Below are 20427 nucleotides of genomic sequence, written 5' to 3'. Positions count from 1 at the left end.
TTTATATTTTGCTGTGTTTTTTTTGGTTTTTTTTTTAAACTACATGTTCACACTTTGTTACGTCTCTGTGTTTATTTCAGATTTAAAAACAACAGCTGAAACCGTGAAATTTAAGATTTTAAAAAAATGTTATGACCGTGAAATTTACAAAAACAGACTGTGAATTTGGCAGGGCCCTACCTGTGGGCTACAGTAAAAAGAAAAATGCATTGGGTATTCATTTGATTTTACTATTTGTATAGTGTACACTGTACAGTCAATCTTAATGTAATGTGTACAAATAACACAACATCGTATTTTTACGAAAAGGGCAATGCATTTAAAATAAGCAGTATAAAGGTGCATGTGTTTTTATTTTAAACCGGACCCTTTATTATCCCAGGTAAGCTGTCCTTGGTTTAGCGAGGGACTGCTGTATTTTAGATTTGTATAAAATCGTGCTTTCTTTTTTTTTTTTAATCCCACAATCATTTCAGAGATTTTCAATATTGTCCCAAGTCTAATGTGTCAAATTAGACCAGTGCAATTTAGTAATCCATATTGCTGCCTCGGTGATCTTTACAAGCCAACTGTTTCAATCCTAAAATTCTAAGTGATACAAACTTTTGGCCAGAGCTGTAGTCTGTAGTAAGCCAGAACTAAGAGAAGGAGTAAACATTATACCCTCTCCCACCATGTATCTACCCTCCTAACGCGCACCTTCTGCTTATAATGGTATTCTTTAAGATACTCCTTGAGCGAGCTAGGGATGGGGAGGAAGTCGATGCCATCATAGGTGGCACAGCTGGCAATGACCGCGCGACAGATGTGCTGAAGACTGAAAGGAGTGGAGCGGTGGGTTGGGTTGGAGAGAAGAGGTTCGAAGAACATGCAAGAATTGGGGTCTTTGTAGTGCTCCAGTAGACCCGTGACAGTGGTAGCGTGGAAAACGCTGGGGTCATGAACGTCAAAGCTGAAATTGTGGTTCCACTGCTCGATACGGGCGTGCAGGGACCGACCGTAACGACGGAAGCTGACCGAGAAAAGGTAATCTTCCTGGGCCGAGTCACGGAGCAGGAAGGAACCTTCTGGTTTGCCTTCTAGAAGGGCTTCAGCCTCGTAGCGGTCCATCACGCCCCAGTAGCAGGGGAGGTTGGTGATCTGGAGAAGATCTGGAACCAGACAATGGATGTAATCAATCTGGGTGTGGACCCGGTAGCTCTCCTGGAACTTGAAGAGCGGATGGGCAGCTGGTGGTAAAGTTGGTAGGGCAGCCGGAGCGACTACGACTGCAGAAGGAGAAAACGTAGAAAAAGATGAAGAAGGAGGAGGAGCAGCAGTGTTAGAAGAGGCCATCTGCATTACTTCTTCCAAGGTGTCCAAGGAATTTTGCTCTTCCTGCTGCAGCCGTAGCTGCTGTAAAGTGGCCCGTTCGTCTCCTGCCAGCTCGTTCATCCCGTGTGCCAGCTTTGGTCCCAGCTTGTAAAGGGGGTTGATCTGGGCAGTCACCTCAAATGTGTGGATTTGGGCATTGGGTGGCGGATCCACTCCTTGCTCAATACTGATTCGCCTCCTCTCCCTCAATCGGTCATCCTCGTCTTCCACTATAACCGAAGAACAACCACTGGCACTCCCAGAGCTAGTGTCATCCCCACTAACTGCTACTGTTTCATTTCCACCACTGCTGCCCAGAGTTCCCAGTAAAGCAGGCTGAGAAATTGGTGTTGTGTGCTCCTTGATGAGGTTCCACTTCTGGGCTAAGTCAGAGCCAGCCGGGAAGGGGCACTCATCAAGCATGAGTTCGCTAAGGTGGATCTTCCTCCGAGAGGTGAGCAAAGTGGGTGACTGAGCATTCTGGCTCTTGATGGGAAAGCATTGCCCCACGGCATCCTGAATCTTCTGCCGCAAGGATCGCCCGCTGGGCAACTTGCTACCACCTCCATCCTCTTCCTCCACCACCACAGAACTGTCCGATTCCAGCTCCTGAAGGGTGGTGGCGCTTTCCTGCCCGAGCCTTTTTTGCCTCTCCGGAGCGGATGACCCTTTGGTCCCAGGCGAATCTGCGTTTAAATCTTCCATATATTCAAAAGTTTGGCTCACTGTCGGTGCCTGAGGCAGCCGGCACTTCTTTTTTCCTCTTCTCCGGCTGCCGCTCTCCCTCCTTTCCTCTGAACGGCTCTGTCTCACTTTGGGACGGGCACCGCGGTCGTTGTCCCTGCCTCCTCGGTCCTCATTGTCCATGGATTGTGACATCTTCTCGTGTTTTTGAGCGGTGGTAGCGTTTGTCTGTATTCTAGATTGCGGTCCCACAAGTTCGGGGTTCAGGGTAGCTGCTACGCAGTTTATATAACTCATACAGACTGAAGTGAGTTATCTCAGAAGAAGCTCTCTCATACAGAGCCTCCTATAATGCTTGTCCATGCTCTGCTCACATCGTGGTACTTTTCATGTCTCTGGGGGTAGCTTTGCCTAGGTAAGGAATATAAACCATTATTGTTTCACAGAATTTAGCTTCCACACAAGATACTATTTGTAAATGAACTGCAGTACACTTAGGTGTCAGTTTGATTATAGTATTTGAGTATACCCTGCAGGGATAGGCCCCCTAACAACATAGATGGAAATAAGACTTCCATTGCATAGCAGTTTGATCCATTCCTGGTTTTACTATGAGTTTAGCAAGACACACCCGAGCTTGTTGGCCTTTAATCAAGCTCATAATAAAACCTTGAATGGGTGAAACTGCTACGAAACAGGAGTCTTATTTCATTCCCTGTAAAAATATGTGGTGAATGCAAGCCAGGGGTATTCTCCAGTGCTGTAAAATGCCCATATAAAATCTAAAGCATATCCCCATGCATGAGAATTACCATTCATGACAATTACTTACTGTGTGAAATTAAAAGCACAGCCCAATGAAAAAGTAAATCTAACATTCTGTGTGAAACTGTATTTAAATTAATTTCTCCATAACTGGGTCTGCTCTTTTAGTACTTAATAAAGACAGACAAAGAATTTGCAGCTAACACCTGTGAATTCATTTAAAGCAGTAGAACACTAAACTGAAACACAAGCCAATTTACACAAGACATTCCTGCTTTATAATTCAGTGTTGGTAATCCTCATAACAAGCTTACGATAACCACAAGCTTTAAATATGGACTTCTATTCACAAAAGCAGGCTTTGTTTGTTCGATGTCTGTGCCTACATGTTTTTCGGAGTCATTGTTTAAATGGAGTATAATAAGTACGTTCTTTGCCCGAGCTTGAAAGTGTCTTTTCCTGCAATAATGAATTTCTCAGCAAAAGGCTCATTGAGGAGGAAAGTGGAAATCAAGTCACATGACACACACACACAAAATAAATAATGCCATGGTAACCAACTCAACCGAATGGACCCGTATCTCAGATTTACCTTAACTGGTGGACGTTATTATTATTATTATTATTATTATTATTATTATTATTATTATTAGTTGTAGTCTAACATACTGTGCAACGACACACTACGATAGCAAGCACAACCTCGTGCAAATCGTATTTAAACACACACACACGTGTCATTTTTTATTTATTTATTTCCATCATCTAATGTTTCAAAAACACAATCTTTATCAAGCAAAATATAACTCCTTCCGCGTATTACATTACTGTAAATTCACATTTAAAACACAGCCCACAGGACACAAATTACAGATGAGTCTTTAAACCTACCTGGTAAAACTGACAAAAGGAGACACTTTATAATGTTTTTGTTTTGTTTTGTTTGTTTGTTTGTTTTTTTAACGCGACTGCTGTGTTGAATTAAACGTTAAACGAGTCCCAAACGTCATCACCTTTTGTTTGACACACAGATGATGTTCTCAAACTGTTACTTTAGTTAATTTCCTGGTTAAAAAAACACAGAAATGGAGTCAGAAAAAGCCCAGGATTTGTTGGTCGACGCTTGAAGACTGGCAAACTATACGTGGGGCGCCACCGGGTGTACGGAAGACCGTGTGCGTGTAGATCAATTTATATGATCGTTGTGGATGATATGGGACCCGCACAGTATTGCGTGCCTTTGTTTAACGAATTGAAAAACTACAAAACCCACAATACTTTGCTGCATAACACAACCCACCGAAATGCGTCAGTCTCTCCCACGTTAGATTGAACATGGCTGCAGCCGGGAACGCCGCAGTGCAGCAACAACAATTGAACCAAGCTGCATTGCAACAAGCGCAGCCGCTGCTTCAGGGAGCAACGCTCCAACAGCAGCAGCTCAGCCAACAGCAGGATTTCGACCCTGTTCACAGGTTCAAAATGCTGATCCCACAGCTAAAAGAAAGCCTTCAGGTAAAATTTCAAAAGGAGGAACGGTGTCTCTACCACAAGGCCCATACATAAAGTACCACTACTGGCATGCGTAACAGAGCGACTGTAGTATAGTAGCGTCTCTGATTTCATGCTGTGTGTTTACACAGTAGTTATTTGGTAAAATGCATGTCATACCCAGCGTTACAGTGGTATTCTGCATCATCTTTGCAGGATATAACCGTAGCAACCTGATACAATTATGTAATTGCATATATAGTGCAAAAAGATTTACACGTTAAGTACATTGTAACTGTGCATAGTAAAATTGCAATTATGTGTAAGTACATATAATTAAGTATTACTACTAATGAGGTTATTAGAGACACTTAATGTAAAATGTTACCAGATCTACTGCTGGCTGCAGCCTTTTGGTGGTTTCTTATTACCAGTACAAATTCTACTCCCAGTAAGAAACATCAGAAGGCTGCAGGAAGTCGTTTTTGTCTTACAACCTTGCACAGAATAAATAAAACTGTTCCTTTTTTCGTTGTTGTGGTTGTTCAAAGTATAGAAGAATAACATGTCCATGTAAATAAGAGATTGGGTCTAAAAACAGTCGATGCATGTTTTGATTTCCGTTTAATTCTCACAAATCCTCAACCGTAAATACTGTGCTGTGTTATAATGAAAACGTAGAAATGTTCCTAAACTCGTGGCTCAGAAGCAACTGCAGGATTAAACCACTGTCCCCCCCCCCCCCCCCCCCCCCCCCAACCCCAGAATGTCATGAAGATTGCATCTCAGAATCTAGCACACAATACCACCATTGACAATGGCATGTAAGTAACTCAGCATTCAGTCCTTTTTAATACAACTCTTAATCTATATAGCTGTAAATCTGCAGCTAATTTGCAGAAGCCCTATAAGGTATATTTCAACTAACTAAGCCATAACCTGGGAGCAGCAAGCAGTAGATTGTAATGACTTTAGTTTTATTACTTCTGCTTCGGTAGTGCAGATTGTCCGGTGGCATCACGGGCAAGACACTGTGGGCACAGCTTTACCATTTTCACAACTTTAGATACAGTGGCTCGTGAATTAGTGGCCGTCTGGCTATAGTAGTGTTAACATATTCAGTATTTCTGGAAGGATTTCCTGTTTTTTTGTTTTTACTGTGGAAGATTTAGTACTTTTCTATGTTGACCAGGGTTTCTGTCATTTTTAGTAAGAGCAGCGATGCTTCAGTCCAGCGGTTTGACAAGAGCTTGGAAGAGTTTTACGCTCTTTGTGACCAGCTAGAGTTGTGTCTGGTGAGTTCGTTCGCAAATGCATCTGTCGAAGAATTGCTTTGAACCCGGTCCTGTTTATTTCTTTAGCAGACCATGATCAAACTTTTTTTTTTTTTTTTTTTTTTTTTACTTTAAATTGACCCCATTGTAGTACAATGCTGCTGTATCAACAGTATGCACGGAGGCTGTATATTTGACATGCATGTGGTTAACAAACTAGATGTTAAACAAAACATTTTGGATTGGTTTCACACACCCTAATGAGCATTGATATTAGTCTAACCAATATTATTTTGGGTAATCCTAGATTAGTACTATTCTTGGTCTGGGAAAACAAACAAATAAACTCTTAACTAATCACAAACTGAGGATATACAACTAAGGCCAAAAGTTTTGCATCACCTAGAATTTTAGGATTGAGGAAAAAAAAAACAGTATGACCATAATTTGGAGTATTGTTTGTTTTTCAGAGGCTGGCTTACGAGTGTCTCTCCCAGAGCATCGACAGTGCCAAGCACTCTCCCAACCTAGTGCCCACGGCGACCAAGCCAGACACAGTGCAGACAGAGAGCCTCTCATACACCCAGTACCTGAGCATGATCAAATCCCAGATCACCTGCGCCAAGGATATCCACAACGCACTGCTGGAGTGTTCCAAGAAGATCGCAGGCAAGGGGCAGCCCCAGGGAACTCTCTGACATGCTTTCCATAGCTGCCCGAGACCCTTGCAGGATGTGCACCACGAATTCTTTCTACCCGGCGGAAAGTCCCCCTGCAATAATGTTTGTTTTACAGTATATTAAAACTTAAAGAATAAATATCTTCGAATGTAAAATTAGCTATTTTTTGCTTTCATCAATAGTATGCTTGCAATCATTCTGATTGATTTTGGATTTTTTGAGCTTCCATATTACCTTTCTTATCCCCCCCCCCCCCCCCCCCCCCCTCAAAATCTGCCTTTATCTAGTTTTTAACTTGTTTTGAGTTTTTTTTTTTTTTTTTTTTTTTTTTTTTTTTCGAGCTTGCCCCACGTACATCCTAAGAAGTTTAGGTTTTTGACCCTCAAACCAAAAGTTTTGCATCACCTAGAACTGTAAATACAGTATAATTGTAAATCTCGAAAAACTACTCGCTTCTAAATGTTTTGTAGTCATCTTTGTATTACTTTAGTATAAATACATGTTAATTTGGATTCATATGTTGTTTTTTTCTGACGTTATGTGAACGAAAAGACAAACATTTGCCCATTTTCCCATTGGAAATAGTGATATTTTGAAATATCACTGTCCTGGTCACAAATGCAAAGTTTGTGGGGAATAATAGCCATTTTCTATACTTTTGAGGCACAAGCAATTAGGAAATAACACTTACTACCCAGGAACAAAAATTGTGTTACATAGTGATATTGGAGCTGCAGTACACGCATAAACCCACAGTGGGGCAGCATTGCGTCAATCTCTAACTTCATGTCCTGTTGACAGTCATTGAAGGAGGGCATCGGGTGAGCCATGCTGGTAACCCATTTCAGTGCAACTCTGTACATATAATACTGCCCCTTCTGATGTGCTGCAATAAAAAAAAAATGCATTTGTCTACGTGGTCTGGTTTCTTATGGTTGCACCTTTGTTCGTGGAAAGTTCATATTATTATTATATATATATATATATATATATATAATATATTATTATATATTATATATCGCATCGCTTCAGGTAGTGTATATAGGTCACATTAAGAGTTTTCTTTTGATTCTAAAACTACAAAACGCTGATGTAATTCAATATGTTAACGTAACATTATTTAGCAGGTTTAATAATAAATAATGTTGTACAGCATCAAACATCTGGACGATTCTGCAACTCGAACATGTTGTTCTGCATTCTAGCAGGTGCCCCTCAACATTACTGTTAAGCACTTGTCCAAATCGCGCAATGCAAAACGCAGGTCTGAACCGCACTTTTGCAGAAAAAGAAGGAATATTTCGCCAAACATAGCCCTCGCCCTCTAACAGTGCAGGAATGTAAACAGTGAAGGTTCAATGTAAGGCGCTGCGGTGCCAAGCAGAGGCACGTAGCGCTCGTAAAAGAACGTTTTGTTCCAGGCTGAGCGGTGACGTCACCACTTCCTTCAGGTATCGCCAAAATGATTGCATCACCTAGACATTTTAGCACTGAGACATTATATATATATATATGAACATAATTTAGATCTTTATGTAATGAAAGAAACTACAAAATTATATCGCGTCTACCGTATAGTATATATCATGTTAGATTTCGAAATGTCACATTTTTCAATTTTTTTTTTTGTTAAGTATACGGAAAACTACTAAGAAGTATAGAATGTAATATGTTACTGTAACGTTATTCAGCAGGTTTGATTCGACTTTATGATAGAAAATGAGTTAATTCTGTAGGGTGTGTCAAAACAGTAAACAGTCTAAGAACTAAAAAACGAGGCAAGTCACTGATTCTAATAAGACTTTTAGCCTTGTTCTTCACTAACAGATCCCCCACTGTTTTAGTTATGTGTAAAACATCCTTGCATATTTCCATAATTGGCTCACAAGGTCACATGCTTTTTGCAATGTAATTAACAACATCTAATTCACAACATGTGCAAAGGTTGAGAGGAGTGGTGACGTCACCGCTCAGCCTGGAACAAAACGTTCTTTTACGAGCGCTACGTGCCTCTGCTTGGCACCGCAGCGCCTTACATTGAACCTTCACTGTTTACATTCCTGCACTGTTAGAGGGCGAGGGCTATGTTTGGCGAAATATTCCTTCTTTTTCTGCAAAAGTGCGGTTCAGACCTGCGTTTTGCATTGCGCAATTTGGACAAGTGCTTAACAGTAATGTTGAGCAGAACAACATGTTCGAGTTGCAGAATCGTGCAGATGTTTGATGCTGTACAACATTATTCAAAGGGAACGAGAACTCGCGTGTTAAGAATATATTTCACCAAAGTTAATATAAACGACTTATGATTTAAAGATGTACAGCTGTGTACAAACGTTTTGCATTATCCTATAGAATTAACAAATTACGTTTCATAAAGTCGAACGAAACCTGAATAATGTTACGTTAACATATTTAATTACACACCGCATTGGAATTTTCAGTATATTTAACAAAAAACTGATTTCTAAATCTAACATGAAATACTATACAGTGGACTTGTTCGATATCACTTTGTAGTTTCTTTGATTATATAAGATAAATAAAAGATTACATTGTTTTTAGACTATGTCTCAATGCTAAAAATCCAGGTGATGCAATACCTTTGGCAGTAACACACACACAAAGACAAAAAGGTTCTACTGTTTCCTGGTTATGTATGACCAGTTCATTCAAATGGTCTAATTGTAATAAAACCATGTGACCTGCAGCGCAGGAAGTGATTAGATCTTTAGATAACAATCTGTGTATAGCAAAGTTTCACAGATACCCTACCTAACATCAAGTAGTCCAAGATCAATGCTAGTGGAGGTCTGTGAAACCAGCCCTATAGGGTTAGTGACCTGACCTGCAAACAATAAAACAAGGTCTAATTAAACACATTATTAGTTCAAGTCAGGGTTCAGTTAAGTAATTCAGAGCTCAGTTGTAACGAAAACCAGAAGATACTGGGGTCACAAGTGAAATTGTGTTCTCAAGTTAATTCTCCATTCCAGAATGAAATGGTGGTAATTCCACTGATTTACCCCTAGATGGCCTGTTGGGTCACAAAGTTATTTAAAAGAGTGCTTTTTCGCAGTCTCTATTTTTATGAATAGTTTGAATTTCCTGAAATTCAATTTCTAGAATGAAGTTGTGGCGGCTTCATGTCTACCAATCTGTATTATATTAATGCAAATAAAAATACAAACTTTTAAAACAACATTGTTTAAAGAACTCATGAGTTAGCCGATTGACATTCTGAATAATTTGCCCAGCTTGTGGTAACCCTGTGGAAAAACTGTAGTGTTACCATCACTTGTGTTACAACACAAAGCATGTCTCTTTATGTTGTGGTACAACTATTGTCCTCTGTTGTAAAACTCAATCTTATCAATATAAAATGAGAAACTGAAGCCTAAAAATGATACCTTTTCCTGGTGTTTTTTTTCCTCCCTACACCGATGATAAAACTCAATTTTCTATGTGCTGAGCTTCATAGCCGGAGTGAAATCTCACTGCTCTGATTACAGGCTTGTGTAACTTGACTGTCCTCAAAATAGGCCGCAGCATTTTGTAGCCAAAAAAAAAAAAAAAAAAAAGGATTTAATATTGATTTAGAATGTTTCCAATTATATAAATACAGCTTGTGTTTTTATTTTTTTCAGACAACTTTATTTGGTACTTGATGCGTTAAGTGGGGTGGACATGTGTGTAATATTATAGTTAAACACTTCAGTAATATTATCAGGATAGACCCCATTGACTCCCATTAAATTTCAATGTGCTGACGATAAGAGGAGGGTGACATTGACAGTACTGATTGTCTGGGGATTGAATTTGACCTTGCCCAGTTTCTTGTGAAATAACAATATTTATCCCTTATTGTAAAAACATATATTTCTTTCTCCCTTTTGGGGTAGGGAGAATATAATGCTTCAGAAATAGAAATAACAGAGCTAAAGAAAATCACAGTTCAATTTAAACTATTCTGTTTAAGTAGCAACACATGGACTTAATATTCTTTATTCATTGTCATCTTTATTGTCATTAAACAGAGTCATTTCTAGCAATATGGGTAGTGATTCGTTTTACTACTGCCTGTAGGTGCCTGTTTTGGTAACCTCATATTTACTCCCAATATCTTATACTAAATAATGATAATGCCAAGTTTCATCATAATTTAATTCATGGTTTTCTATGTATATGCAAAACTGTGAGCAAATCTCAGAAGAAAAACGGTAACATACGGCATGCTAATGAACAGTATGAACTCTTCAAACCATGACTTGCAGAAACAGCGTATTTCACAAAATAATGACCAGCCATAACCCTAACCTTTACCCTAACGATCATTCAAGCTTGCTAAACCTGAACACAATGGTTCTGTCAATATGATTCACCGATTCTCACAGACCTTCATGTAGCTCTGTGGTAACCAGCGTGCCTCAGTGTGCACGATTACAATAAATATAGATGAAAACGCCTCTATTGAAAACAACACGGGACACTTCATTTCCCTGCCCTGGGGGAATTACCTGCACTGTACAGCAGCCAGGAAATGATGTGTCAAATGAACAGAGCACAGTTATTGGAACACAGAGTTGTACCGCATTCATTTCAGTTTTGGTATCCAAACATGTCTTTTAATATTTATAGTTTTAATCTCTTAAGCTATTTTTGTTAACACTTCACATAGCTGATTACTTAGTAAATTCTTAGCAAATATACACTAACTTGCACATACTTACAGTGTTATTATACATAGTTAAACTTTACAGCTATGGTCACAAGTTTTGCATCCCCTATAGAATGAACTGCTTTTTCTTCATGAAGTAGAATGAAACCTGTTGAACAGTGTTAGGTTAACATATTCAATTACTTACTGCTTTGTAGTTTTCCATATAAAATTACAAATTACATTTAGAAAACTTTTTTTGCATTATGTCTCAATCCTAAAATTCTAGGTGATGCAAAACTTTTGGCCAGAGCTGTATTTAATGTGTAAATCATTTATTGTTGCCATAATTTGTGCCAGTGCTGTATGCATTAAGCTGTCAGCTTACTTGAATCCCAAACTGGCACACGGTGAGTACACGGGTTTCAGTCTGTGGTTGTAACAATGTCCAAAATAATTACCGGTGTGATTCAGGGATGCTTTATACAGAAAAAAACAAAAATCCCAGATGTTGCAAATGCCTGTGGTGTTTCAGACTGGCTTGGCATCACTGCAGAATTGAAGGATATAGCATTGGCTATGTTCCATCTCTCTAGATATGAGAAGAAAGATTGTGGGTCCAGATTAAAAAAAAAAAAAAAAATGTGTCCTATGCTAGATATACCCATGATTGTGCTCTGTCTGTCTGTCTATCCATCTGTCTATCTAGCTATGTATATAATATATATATATATATATTCTTAATATATATATATATATATATATATATAATGGCCTTTTTAATCTAATACAAGGGAGCTCTTTGCTGATTTTACTAATGATTTTACTGTTACACAAATCCATGTGCGTGCTGAAAGATGTTGATATTTGCGGATGACGTTATACTCTTGCTGTTCAAAGATTCTCATGCTAGTCAGCAAAGCTTTGTGATGATTAAGTTGATGTGTCCCAGAAATGGCAGTGCCTTTGCATTTACACTGACTCAACACAATAACGCTCAGTACTCTCTCACCAAACTCACGTTTCACTCTGCTTAATGAAAATCTTTCCTGGAATAGCTCTAGTCGTAGTTGTGGTGTTTCAGCAATGTGGGTTAGTCAACCATGACTCAGTCAGTCCAATTAAGCCGTGCCTTTTAAATTATTTCAGTAAAACGCATACTGTACACTGAGTGGGCAGAAACAGTAGCTTAAAAAAAATGCTGTCATGTTTTTGAACCCTTTAGCATACCGTACAGCTGGGGCCAAAAGTTTTGCATCACCTAGAATTTTAGGATTGAGACTTACTTTTTAAAAAAAAAAATGTAATTAAGTTAAATTCTACCAGAAACCCTAATAGTAGTACAGTATTTCATGTTAGAAATGTCACTTTTTTCAGTTGTCAGCACATAGAAAATCACAACATATGCATACGGTTTGAAATTTAGAAAATGTACACATTTTCAAATAAACACAGAAAAATCAGTGCACCGACAGGACTACAGTGGATGATCAGGTTCAGATCTTGTTTTTGGGTTGTTTTGTTTTTTCTACAGGTAAAATGTAAAGGCTTTGCGACGTTGTTTTTAGGGTACATTGAATCTCTGCTGACTATATATATCACAGGATGTAGCGGTACCTATTGCAATACGTGGGCAATCAATTTAAATTGATCATAATCCAAACATTAACAAAAGCACGTCACCCATAACACAAACACCTCAATCATAATACTGCGTGAAGTCAGGCCAAGGCTTTGCCCTTCATGAACAGCCTCTCTATGTTTGTCATGAGAATTACTTGCTGTGAAACAAGATGTGGTATCTCACCTTTTATTTATCAACCACAAGAGATGCACTCCCTCTCTTTAAATTCTGGTAAATGACTGTGCCAAGGGAAGGTGCTCCTACAGTAACTGTTCAGTTCAGCCCACCAGTGATGTCTGTCTTCATTGTACCTGAACCACAGACTAGGAGTCTCTGGGGGTTTCTGTATTTAGAAATGAAATGTTTTTAACACTGTTTATGTGTGAACTGCTCGAAAAACAAATAGTCTTAATTAATGCCATCAAGTACAGAAAGCAAAAGGCATACCTTTTAAGAAATTGCTCATTATTATCACAAGTGCAAATCATTTAATCAAATGTATTTTTTTTTTCTTTCTCGAAAGTGATATTAAGTATGGTGGCATCAGTTTTATGAGTGATATTAGTGTGTTGCAATATCCAAAGTGATATTCTCAGGAATATGTTTGATTACAATCCAAACGGCAAAAATGCGTTTTGTTTATGTTTTTTTCAGTCTTGATTACGGCTCAATCTGCAGTTTCCATTAATCTATGTTTGCTTGCAAGATGATTTACAGCTAAACGTGACAGCCTATCAAGCGCACCATTTCCTGGAAACTGTCGCGATCTCAGTTTGACACAAAGCTAAAATAGTAGACTTCAGCCACTTCTGCAAGAATAACACCTAGACTTGTTTTTTCTTGCTGATAACATTTGTTATAAGTGCTAAAACATTTTTTTTTTAAATGACTTGACTTTCCTAAACTTGTTCAGGTTGAGAAGCTTAAAAGGCAACGGTGGGTTGTAAAATATGGTGAAACCAATTTAAGATCATCTTGCTTGTAATTCAATATCATGAATACTTGATTCAGGTATGAGCAATGTTAGTTCAGTCAGGAAACGCTAAGGGATATTTATTAAAGCAGTTTGATAACACTGCTGCATTATATGCATTCTACACTGCATTCTTTGGCAGATAAACAGAGAGTCTGACTGTAAGGAAGCCATGGGGCAGGGGAAGGATAGCTGCCCTCCCCCGTTTGAGGAAGCCTAAACAGCAGGTACTGGCTGAGGAGGAAGTAAGATATAAATCCATTCCTTGACGATCACTGGACGTATTGTTTATCCAAAGACACAGAAGATACTAGGTGTTTGACTGAGCAATCTGATCTGGTGTTGGAAGCTCTTAAAATATGTTTGATATCTACGTGATTCAATCTAAGGTTAAAGGGAATCAAGGGGGCTGTCTGTAATCAAGTGGAGGATGGGGAGGTGGAGAATAGGGTTTCAGCTGGGATTGCATCTGCAACAGCAAGGTGAATTTACCCAAGGTTTAAATAACATGGGGGACTGATCGAAAGAGGGAGCAAGAATTAATTATCCCTCTCCCTTAATTTCAGCCTAGGGGTCTAAATACAAGCGGTTACATTTCTCCAGGGAATACACATAATAAGGAACTTGGAAATGAGATAAATCTATGTGAAGGTAAAGGGGTTTGACTATGAGTCCAGGAGCTGGTGTTCAGTTCTAGTTGCCTGCCACAGATGTAATGTTTAGCATCACCCTACATAATAAACTATAGTTGAATGAAACCTGCTGAATAATGTTACGTTAACATATTGAATTACACACCGCTTTGTAGTTTTCTCATATACTTAATAAGATTGAAAAATGTGACATGAAACAGTGTACTACTATTATGCCTTCCAGTGAATATCAATTTGTAATTTCTTTGATTAGATGATGTTAAATAAAATATCAAAATTATGTTCATATAGTTTATTTTTTATTTATTTATTTATTTTTTAAAAGTATGCCTTTAAAATTATAGGTTGCAAATTTATCAGGAAGCTGTTCTGAAGAGGGAATTTTTTTAAACCTGCAACATCGACAATGCACTCTTGGCATGACAGTGCAGTTTATAAACGCGTGATTGCCAATGTATTCAGTTCAGGCCTTGGGGCAGTAGCTAAATGCCTGAAAGACATTGTCGCTGCTCAGAAGGAGGGGAAACCCAGGGAAAGTTGATGTGGATTATGCCTTGGAAGTCCATGTGTATATAATTGATTACTTAGTACAAGGTGGCATAGAGACTGTGGATAGCAGCCAAGCATGTGGGTGACATAAGAACTACTCAAAACACTGGACAAAGAGATAGAACAACTGATCTGCATCACAACTCACAATGTCTAACTGGTGATACACGCCGTCCTTTAATTCAGACAAATCCTTTAGTGTGCAATTTAGATATTATGATATGCAATTTATTATATGAATTATTTGTACAGTGGTTCCACCAGCCAGGTTATCACAGCTATTTTTATAACATTTGATTTATATATATATATATTTATATATATATATATATATATATATATATATATATATAGCATTTCAAACAAACTTTCCAGTACTAATGAACAAAAAAATCTCCCCAGATTACTTGATGACAGGCCGATGACGAGTATTTCCGACACTCTACACATACAGTAAATAACGAACACAACAGACAGTATGACAACGTCAGTTGCTTGCGGCACAATAACTTGGAAAGGCAGCTATGGAAAAACTCTTAATCACCACTGCTAACAGGTAGCTCCAGACTAGAGTCTTATTTGGAATATACTTGCGGTACAATAAAAAAAAAAACTAAACAAAAAAAAAAAAAAAAAAAAAAACAATTTCATGCTTTGTCAAATCCACAAAGGGATTTCCACAAAGACCCTGTCTCATGATCAAAAACCTAAGAGGCGCACACGCCCTACTCCTGAAGCATGTATAATTACGGTGTTTTGTAAGACTCAGGTGACTCTGAGTCTATATATGTGTGTGTGTGTGTGTGTGTGTGTGTGTGTGTGTGTGTGTGTGTGTGTGTTTGTTAAGTCAGTTCAGGGAAGCTTGCCAGTGGGATACCCCTGTATGTGGAAGTTGCTTCCTCTACCGGCAGACACGCTTGCATTTCTCACACATGAGGGGGTTTTCTGTCAGCGTGGAAAATACAAGAATCTGACCAACTGTAAAATGTAATTTACACTCTCGCCGATAACGGCTCTCAACTGTATTTCTGTCCACCCGGAACCGTGCGCTTCACATTCACCGCACCACCGCGCAACATGCCAGTTTCTGAGGTCAGCTGCCAAGCTGCTATTTAACTAGTCAACAAGTCAACAATCAAAGCGATAGCCCTAGTTTATTCGGATACAGCGAAGATCATTCTCAGTTTAAGCAGTTTGTAAAATCATTGAAAAAAAAGCTCTAGATCAGCTCGCTGTAGATCATAAAGTAGTTACCAGATTATCGTCAAAAAATGTAAAAATAAATAAATAAATAAATAAATAAATAAATAAATACATACATAAATAAATAAAATAAATCTTTTAAGATGACGTGGGAGAAAAAAGATAGTAAAACCACGTAGGTGTGATAAGAATCTAGGATGCATCCATGATCACGTACAATAACTTAGTGGAATTAGAGTTCATTTCCCTGCAGGGAAGTTTCGTTGTCACTCTCACAAGACATTTTCAATCAAAAGAGAGCCTCGACCTTCAGACTTCAAAGGGCTGATATAAAACCATCAGTCTTACGAACTTATTAAAGCTGTTTGAGTGCTTTTTTTTTGTTTGTTTGTTTGTTTTTTCAGAAACAAAAACGCAAAATCTAAAATTGTAATTGGATATTATTATTATTATTATTATTATTATTATTATTATTATTATTATTATTATTATTATTATTATTATCAAAATAGAATAAGAATAATAATACACTGAACTTATTAAGGCTGTCATTATACTAAGGGGTTTTGGTCTCTATAAACCACAAGAAGTAAGACTTTATATTAAGTTGCTGCTTATTAATGTTTTTAAATACATAATAGATGCTTAATAACTATGTTATAGAGTGTTAATAAAGCATTATAGATGATTCATAACCATGCAATAGCCATAGAGGGAATTACGTTTAAACATTCCAAAGTACAATAGGTGGCTTTTATAAAAACTTAATTCCAGCTATGGCTATTGTATGGTTATAAACCATATATACTGCTTTATTAATACTTTATAACATAGTTATTAAGCATATAGTATTTATATTTATAAACATCTTAGCACCTTAAGAAGCACCTTAATATAAAGTGTTACCAAAAAGAATATCAAGAAAATAAACCGAAATAAATCTTGTTCTTATTTTTGCATATAAACACAGGCTAACCGAGTAATCTTAAACATGAAAAACTATTTTTAAATAGATCATAGCACCTTTAATGTATCTAATTAGAAGAATGTTACCTTTCCATTATTAACAACCTCTAGGTGGGACTAGAGTCAAAGATCTGGACTCTACTGAACAAGAAAAAATTCTCCACACTAACACAGCTGGTAAACGCATTGCCTTCCATATAGTCAGCAGCACACCTATCACCTTCACTGTTTCACACCTGTCACCTTCACTGTTTCACACCTGTCACCTTCACCTTCACGCATCACTACTGCCTTCCATAAGTATTGACTGTATTACATGCCTTTGTATATCAACCTTCTCCTGCCAGGACCCCCTTGAAAAATGAGGTGTGTATCTCAAGGGTTCTATCCTGGTTAAATAAATAGATTTGGTAAAATAAAATTGCTGTTGAGTAAAAACCCACTTAATGTCAACCCTCCACTTATTATCATGTTAGTATTTGAGTACCAGAAGTGCTATCTTATCAGTAATTCCTACTGTATCAAATGTGTTCTCAATCTCTGGCAATGTTGTGTCTGCTGACTGTTCTTAAAAGGTTCTACTAATTACATACCTCTTTGTAGTTTTCCCATATACTTAATAGAAAACATTTTCATTAACAACTTAATTAACAGCTTGTACATAAGCCTGTAATTTGATCAAGGGGTTCTTGCAGAAACCACAAGAGCTAAGCAGAAGTGCTGTAGGTCATGCCACCAATCCTTGATCTATAAGGATGTCAGAACAATGAATTGTGATTTTATGACACGATCAGGCTCCAGTTATATGCACTCATAATAAATTACTAATCAATAATTCAATATACATTCCCATATACTTCAAATGGGCCGTGACACAGGAGAGTGTTAAAAGTTTCAAGTTTCACACCATATCTCTGTGGTACTTATAACAGACTGGCTTTATAGCTGTCCCCTGAGCTCTTATTATCTGTACTGAGTCTGTGTGAGCCAGTCATACCATTACCGAGATACATGTCAATTAACAGTTAGTCAGAGGGAGCCAACAAAGTAACCACAAAACCACCCCTCTGTAGAAAGAATGCACGGTGGATGAACCAATCTGATAAGAAAGAGCACACACATTTTTAACAATTATTCCCCCATGTGGTTTGTTATGGGTCACAGTGTAGGCTTTTGTTTTTGTGCTAGAAGAAAATGGCAACTATACTTTCAGTTTTATTACAAAAACACTAAATGCACGTTTTCTTTTTTTATGTTTGCATAAAATACTTTTTGCAATAACATCTAAAAATCATAAATGCTTTTGAAAAAGCAGGAATAACTTTATAAGTTATTAAGTTTATAAAGTTCTCAGAATCGCGTCTATAGCTTGTACACCAGAGCATGACTGAAACAAAATCATTCCAATCTAAACCCTATGAGTCTGGATAGAAGTTTACCTTTAAACACATTTGATTAAGTGGTCCACCCCAACCGCTGCTTTGTGCTTGTGTTTTAAAACAGGCCCATCGTGACTAAAATAGATAACGTCGCGATTAAAAAAAAAAAAAAGTTAGTATAATACCCAAAGCATTTCTGTTCATTAATAATACTGAAATCATTGCCACTTCAACAAGCCAAGAATAAAGCACGCAACTTCATCAATGTTCTTACTCAGTCTCGTGTCACATGCCTTCCTATTCTCACATGCACATCTGCAATTGATTGTATCCGTATTGCGCACCTTGGCACAAAGCATACAGTTTCAATATGAATAGAACCGGTAGTTTCAGCATCGATATCATTCTTTATATCATTTGCAAACAAAGATGCATTGATCCTAGTGCCAGACAGCAAGATTTCAAATGAAAATGCACCTAACACTTTGACAACACTCTAATTACTGTCCATGTAGGCAGTAGCTACTTTGTAAATGGATGTGCGCTTACACATAATTACAATGTTATTATGCACAGTTAAAATGCACTTAACACGTACATCTTTTTGCATGATATAACCCTAACCTTAACCCTAGGTGTCACACATTTTTTTGCAAACATCTGGGAAACCACATACCAGATTGTGATGAAACTTGGTATTCACATGATTTAGTATAAGCTATTGGGGATATCAGATTGCAGGAATGTTTTTCAGGTGTCTGTCTGGGTCTGTCTGTATGTCACACACACACAAGTATCTTGAGAACACAAGTTAATCCGCACAGTCATTTTAACAAACCGTTATACTGATGCCCTATTTGATTCCCTAACGATGTCCAGGTCTTAAATAAAACTTGTCAAATTTTCTTTAAACTATTAATTGCCATTTCTGACATACTGTTTAAACACGTCGTTGTATTGCTACTGGCACATTTGTTACTCGTATTAAAAATTGATTGGAAAACCTACAAAACCAAAATACCAGTCATGTTCCCTCAGGTTGGCATTTTCAGAATACCCTAATACTGGTACAACTGAAAGTACGAGTAACCACGTTGTAGTTTTGTTTTGTATTGATTCTGCTTTGTGTAAGGTGTCGGGAATAGATGCTGTGAAGTAGGCTTTCGTTATTACTTGAGTTACCAGACTTCAGTAGAAAACGCAGATAGTAGTTAGTACAGACATCTGTACTTACGCATAATCAGAATGCTGTTATGTAGTTACAGTGTACTTAATGTGTACATCTTTTTGCATGACGTATGTATTGTAGCTTTCCACAATAACATTGCAATTATGTGATCGCAATAAGCAGAAGAGTGACATTATACAGCTCTGGTATACTAACTTAATATCACAGTCAGTATCAATTTCCCCTAAAACGCGTTTTAAAGAGTGTTCCCTTGTTGTTTCCGTCTGTGTCACACAGGGTTATACAGAAGCCCAAACAGTGGCAGGCATTTGGATAGGAAACAGTTAACATGAATGTTATTTTTAGCATAAAAAACAAGCCCCCTCGTTCTATACGCAATCTTATCACAAACACGAGCGTGCCTACGTGCTGTTACAAGTTCCTTATCATCTAACTCCGGAAATGCACAGGCGGTTTGGTTTGCACAAACAAGTTTATTGAGGACTTTACGTGTCCACAAAACAAACGTGTTTGTTCAATATATATATATATATATATAATATATATATATTAAAAAATCAGTAACCATTGGGGAAAAAGTTTTCAACATTGTAAGCCTAGTCATATAACTTGTGTGAATTTAGTTTTGGAGCCTTTAAAATATTTGAAATACTGGCTGATTACCTATACAGGATCAATCAATCTGAAGATGCTCCAATGTATAACACATTGTATATGTCAAGGTGTTTTGACTATAGCTTCTGTAAAGACAATCAAGATTAAACGTAATCTTTACATGTATCTCTGGCAGCAACTAGAACTGAACAGCAGCCCCCAAACACCTAAAGTAGCTTGGCACACTCTTATCAATCTGTGCAGTTGAACTTTAAGATCAAGCAGTGGTGTTGACCTACAACGCAGGAAGTGATGATGTTCTGAGAAAGCAGTGGTTTAAACTTCAGGTCTAGAGTGGTGTACTTGTAAAAATCTTCCAACAGTAAATTAAAAAAA

The 20427-nt window shown here is 37.7% G+C and overlaps 2 protein-coding genes across 3 annotated transcripts in view; one reads left to right on the top strand and one right to left on the bottom strand.

Annotated features, from left to right (window-relative positions):
- Positions 1-61: 61 nt before the first annotated feature.
- LOC121304989 (suppressor of cytokine signaling 5-like) overlaps positions 62-20427 on the bottom strand; it is a 34778-nt gene continuing 14412 nt past the window's right edge. Inside the window, exons 1-2 of one of the 2 annotated variants that reach the window (XM_041236454.1) lie at positions 3694-4054; positions 62-2448 (exon numbers count right to left, since the gene is read on the bottom strand). In XM_041236454.1, the coding sequence (XP_041092388.1) occupies positions 658-2334 (1677 nt within the window). In that variant the 5' untranslated portion in view covers positions 2335-2448; positions 3694-4054 and the 3' untranslated portion in view covers positions 62-657. Of the gene's footprint in view, positions 2449-3693; positions 4055-20427 lie in introns of those variants that run through there. The other variant, XM_041236455.1, reaches the window with a different exon arrangement.
- Positions 4102-6401, top strand: LOC121304990 (mediator of RNA polymerase II transcription subunit 29-like). The gene is made up of 4 exons (XM_041236456.1): positions 4102-4317; positions 5059-5117; positions 5504-5588; positions 6038-6401. Exons 1-4 carry the CDS (start codon positions 4138-4140, stop codon positions 6263-6265), a joined length of 552 nt encoding a protein of 183 aa, XP_041092390.1. The 5' UTR covers positions 4102-4137; the 3' UTR covers positions 6266-6401.

Source organism: Polyodon spathula, chromosome 40 (assembly GCF_017654505.1).
Source record: "Polyodon spathula isolate WHYD16114869_AA chromosome 40, ASM1765450v1, whole genome shotgun sequence".
Lineage (NCBI taxonomy): Eukaryota > Metazoa > Chordata > Actinopteri > Acipenseriformes > Polyodontidae > Polyodon > Polyodon spathula.
The sequence above is the reverse complement of the archived record's forward strand: the minus strand, read 5'-3'. Positions and strand labels throughout refer to the sequence as shown.

What these genes read in the sequence shown, in the direction of transcription:
- LOC121304990 (XM_041236456.1), top strand. Translation starts at nt 4,138, where the DNA reads ATGGCTGCAGCCGGGAACGCCGCAGTGCAGCAACAACAATTGAACCAA. An exon ending in ACCACCATTGACAATGGCAT is followed by an intron (nt 5,118 to 5,503) that starts GTAAGTAACTCA and finishes TGTCATTTTTAG; the next exon opens with TAAGAGCAGCGATGCTTCAG. An exon ending in ACCAGCTAGAGTTGTGTCTG is followed by an intron (nt 5,589 to 6,037) that starts GTGAGTTCGTTC and finishes TTTGTTTTTCAG; the next exon opens with AGGCTGGCTTACGAGTGTCT.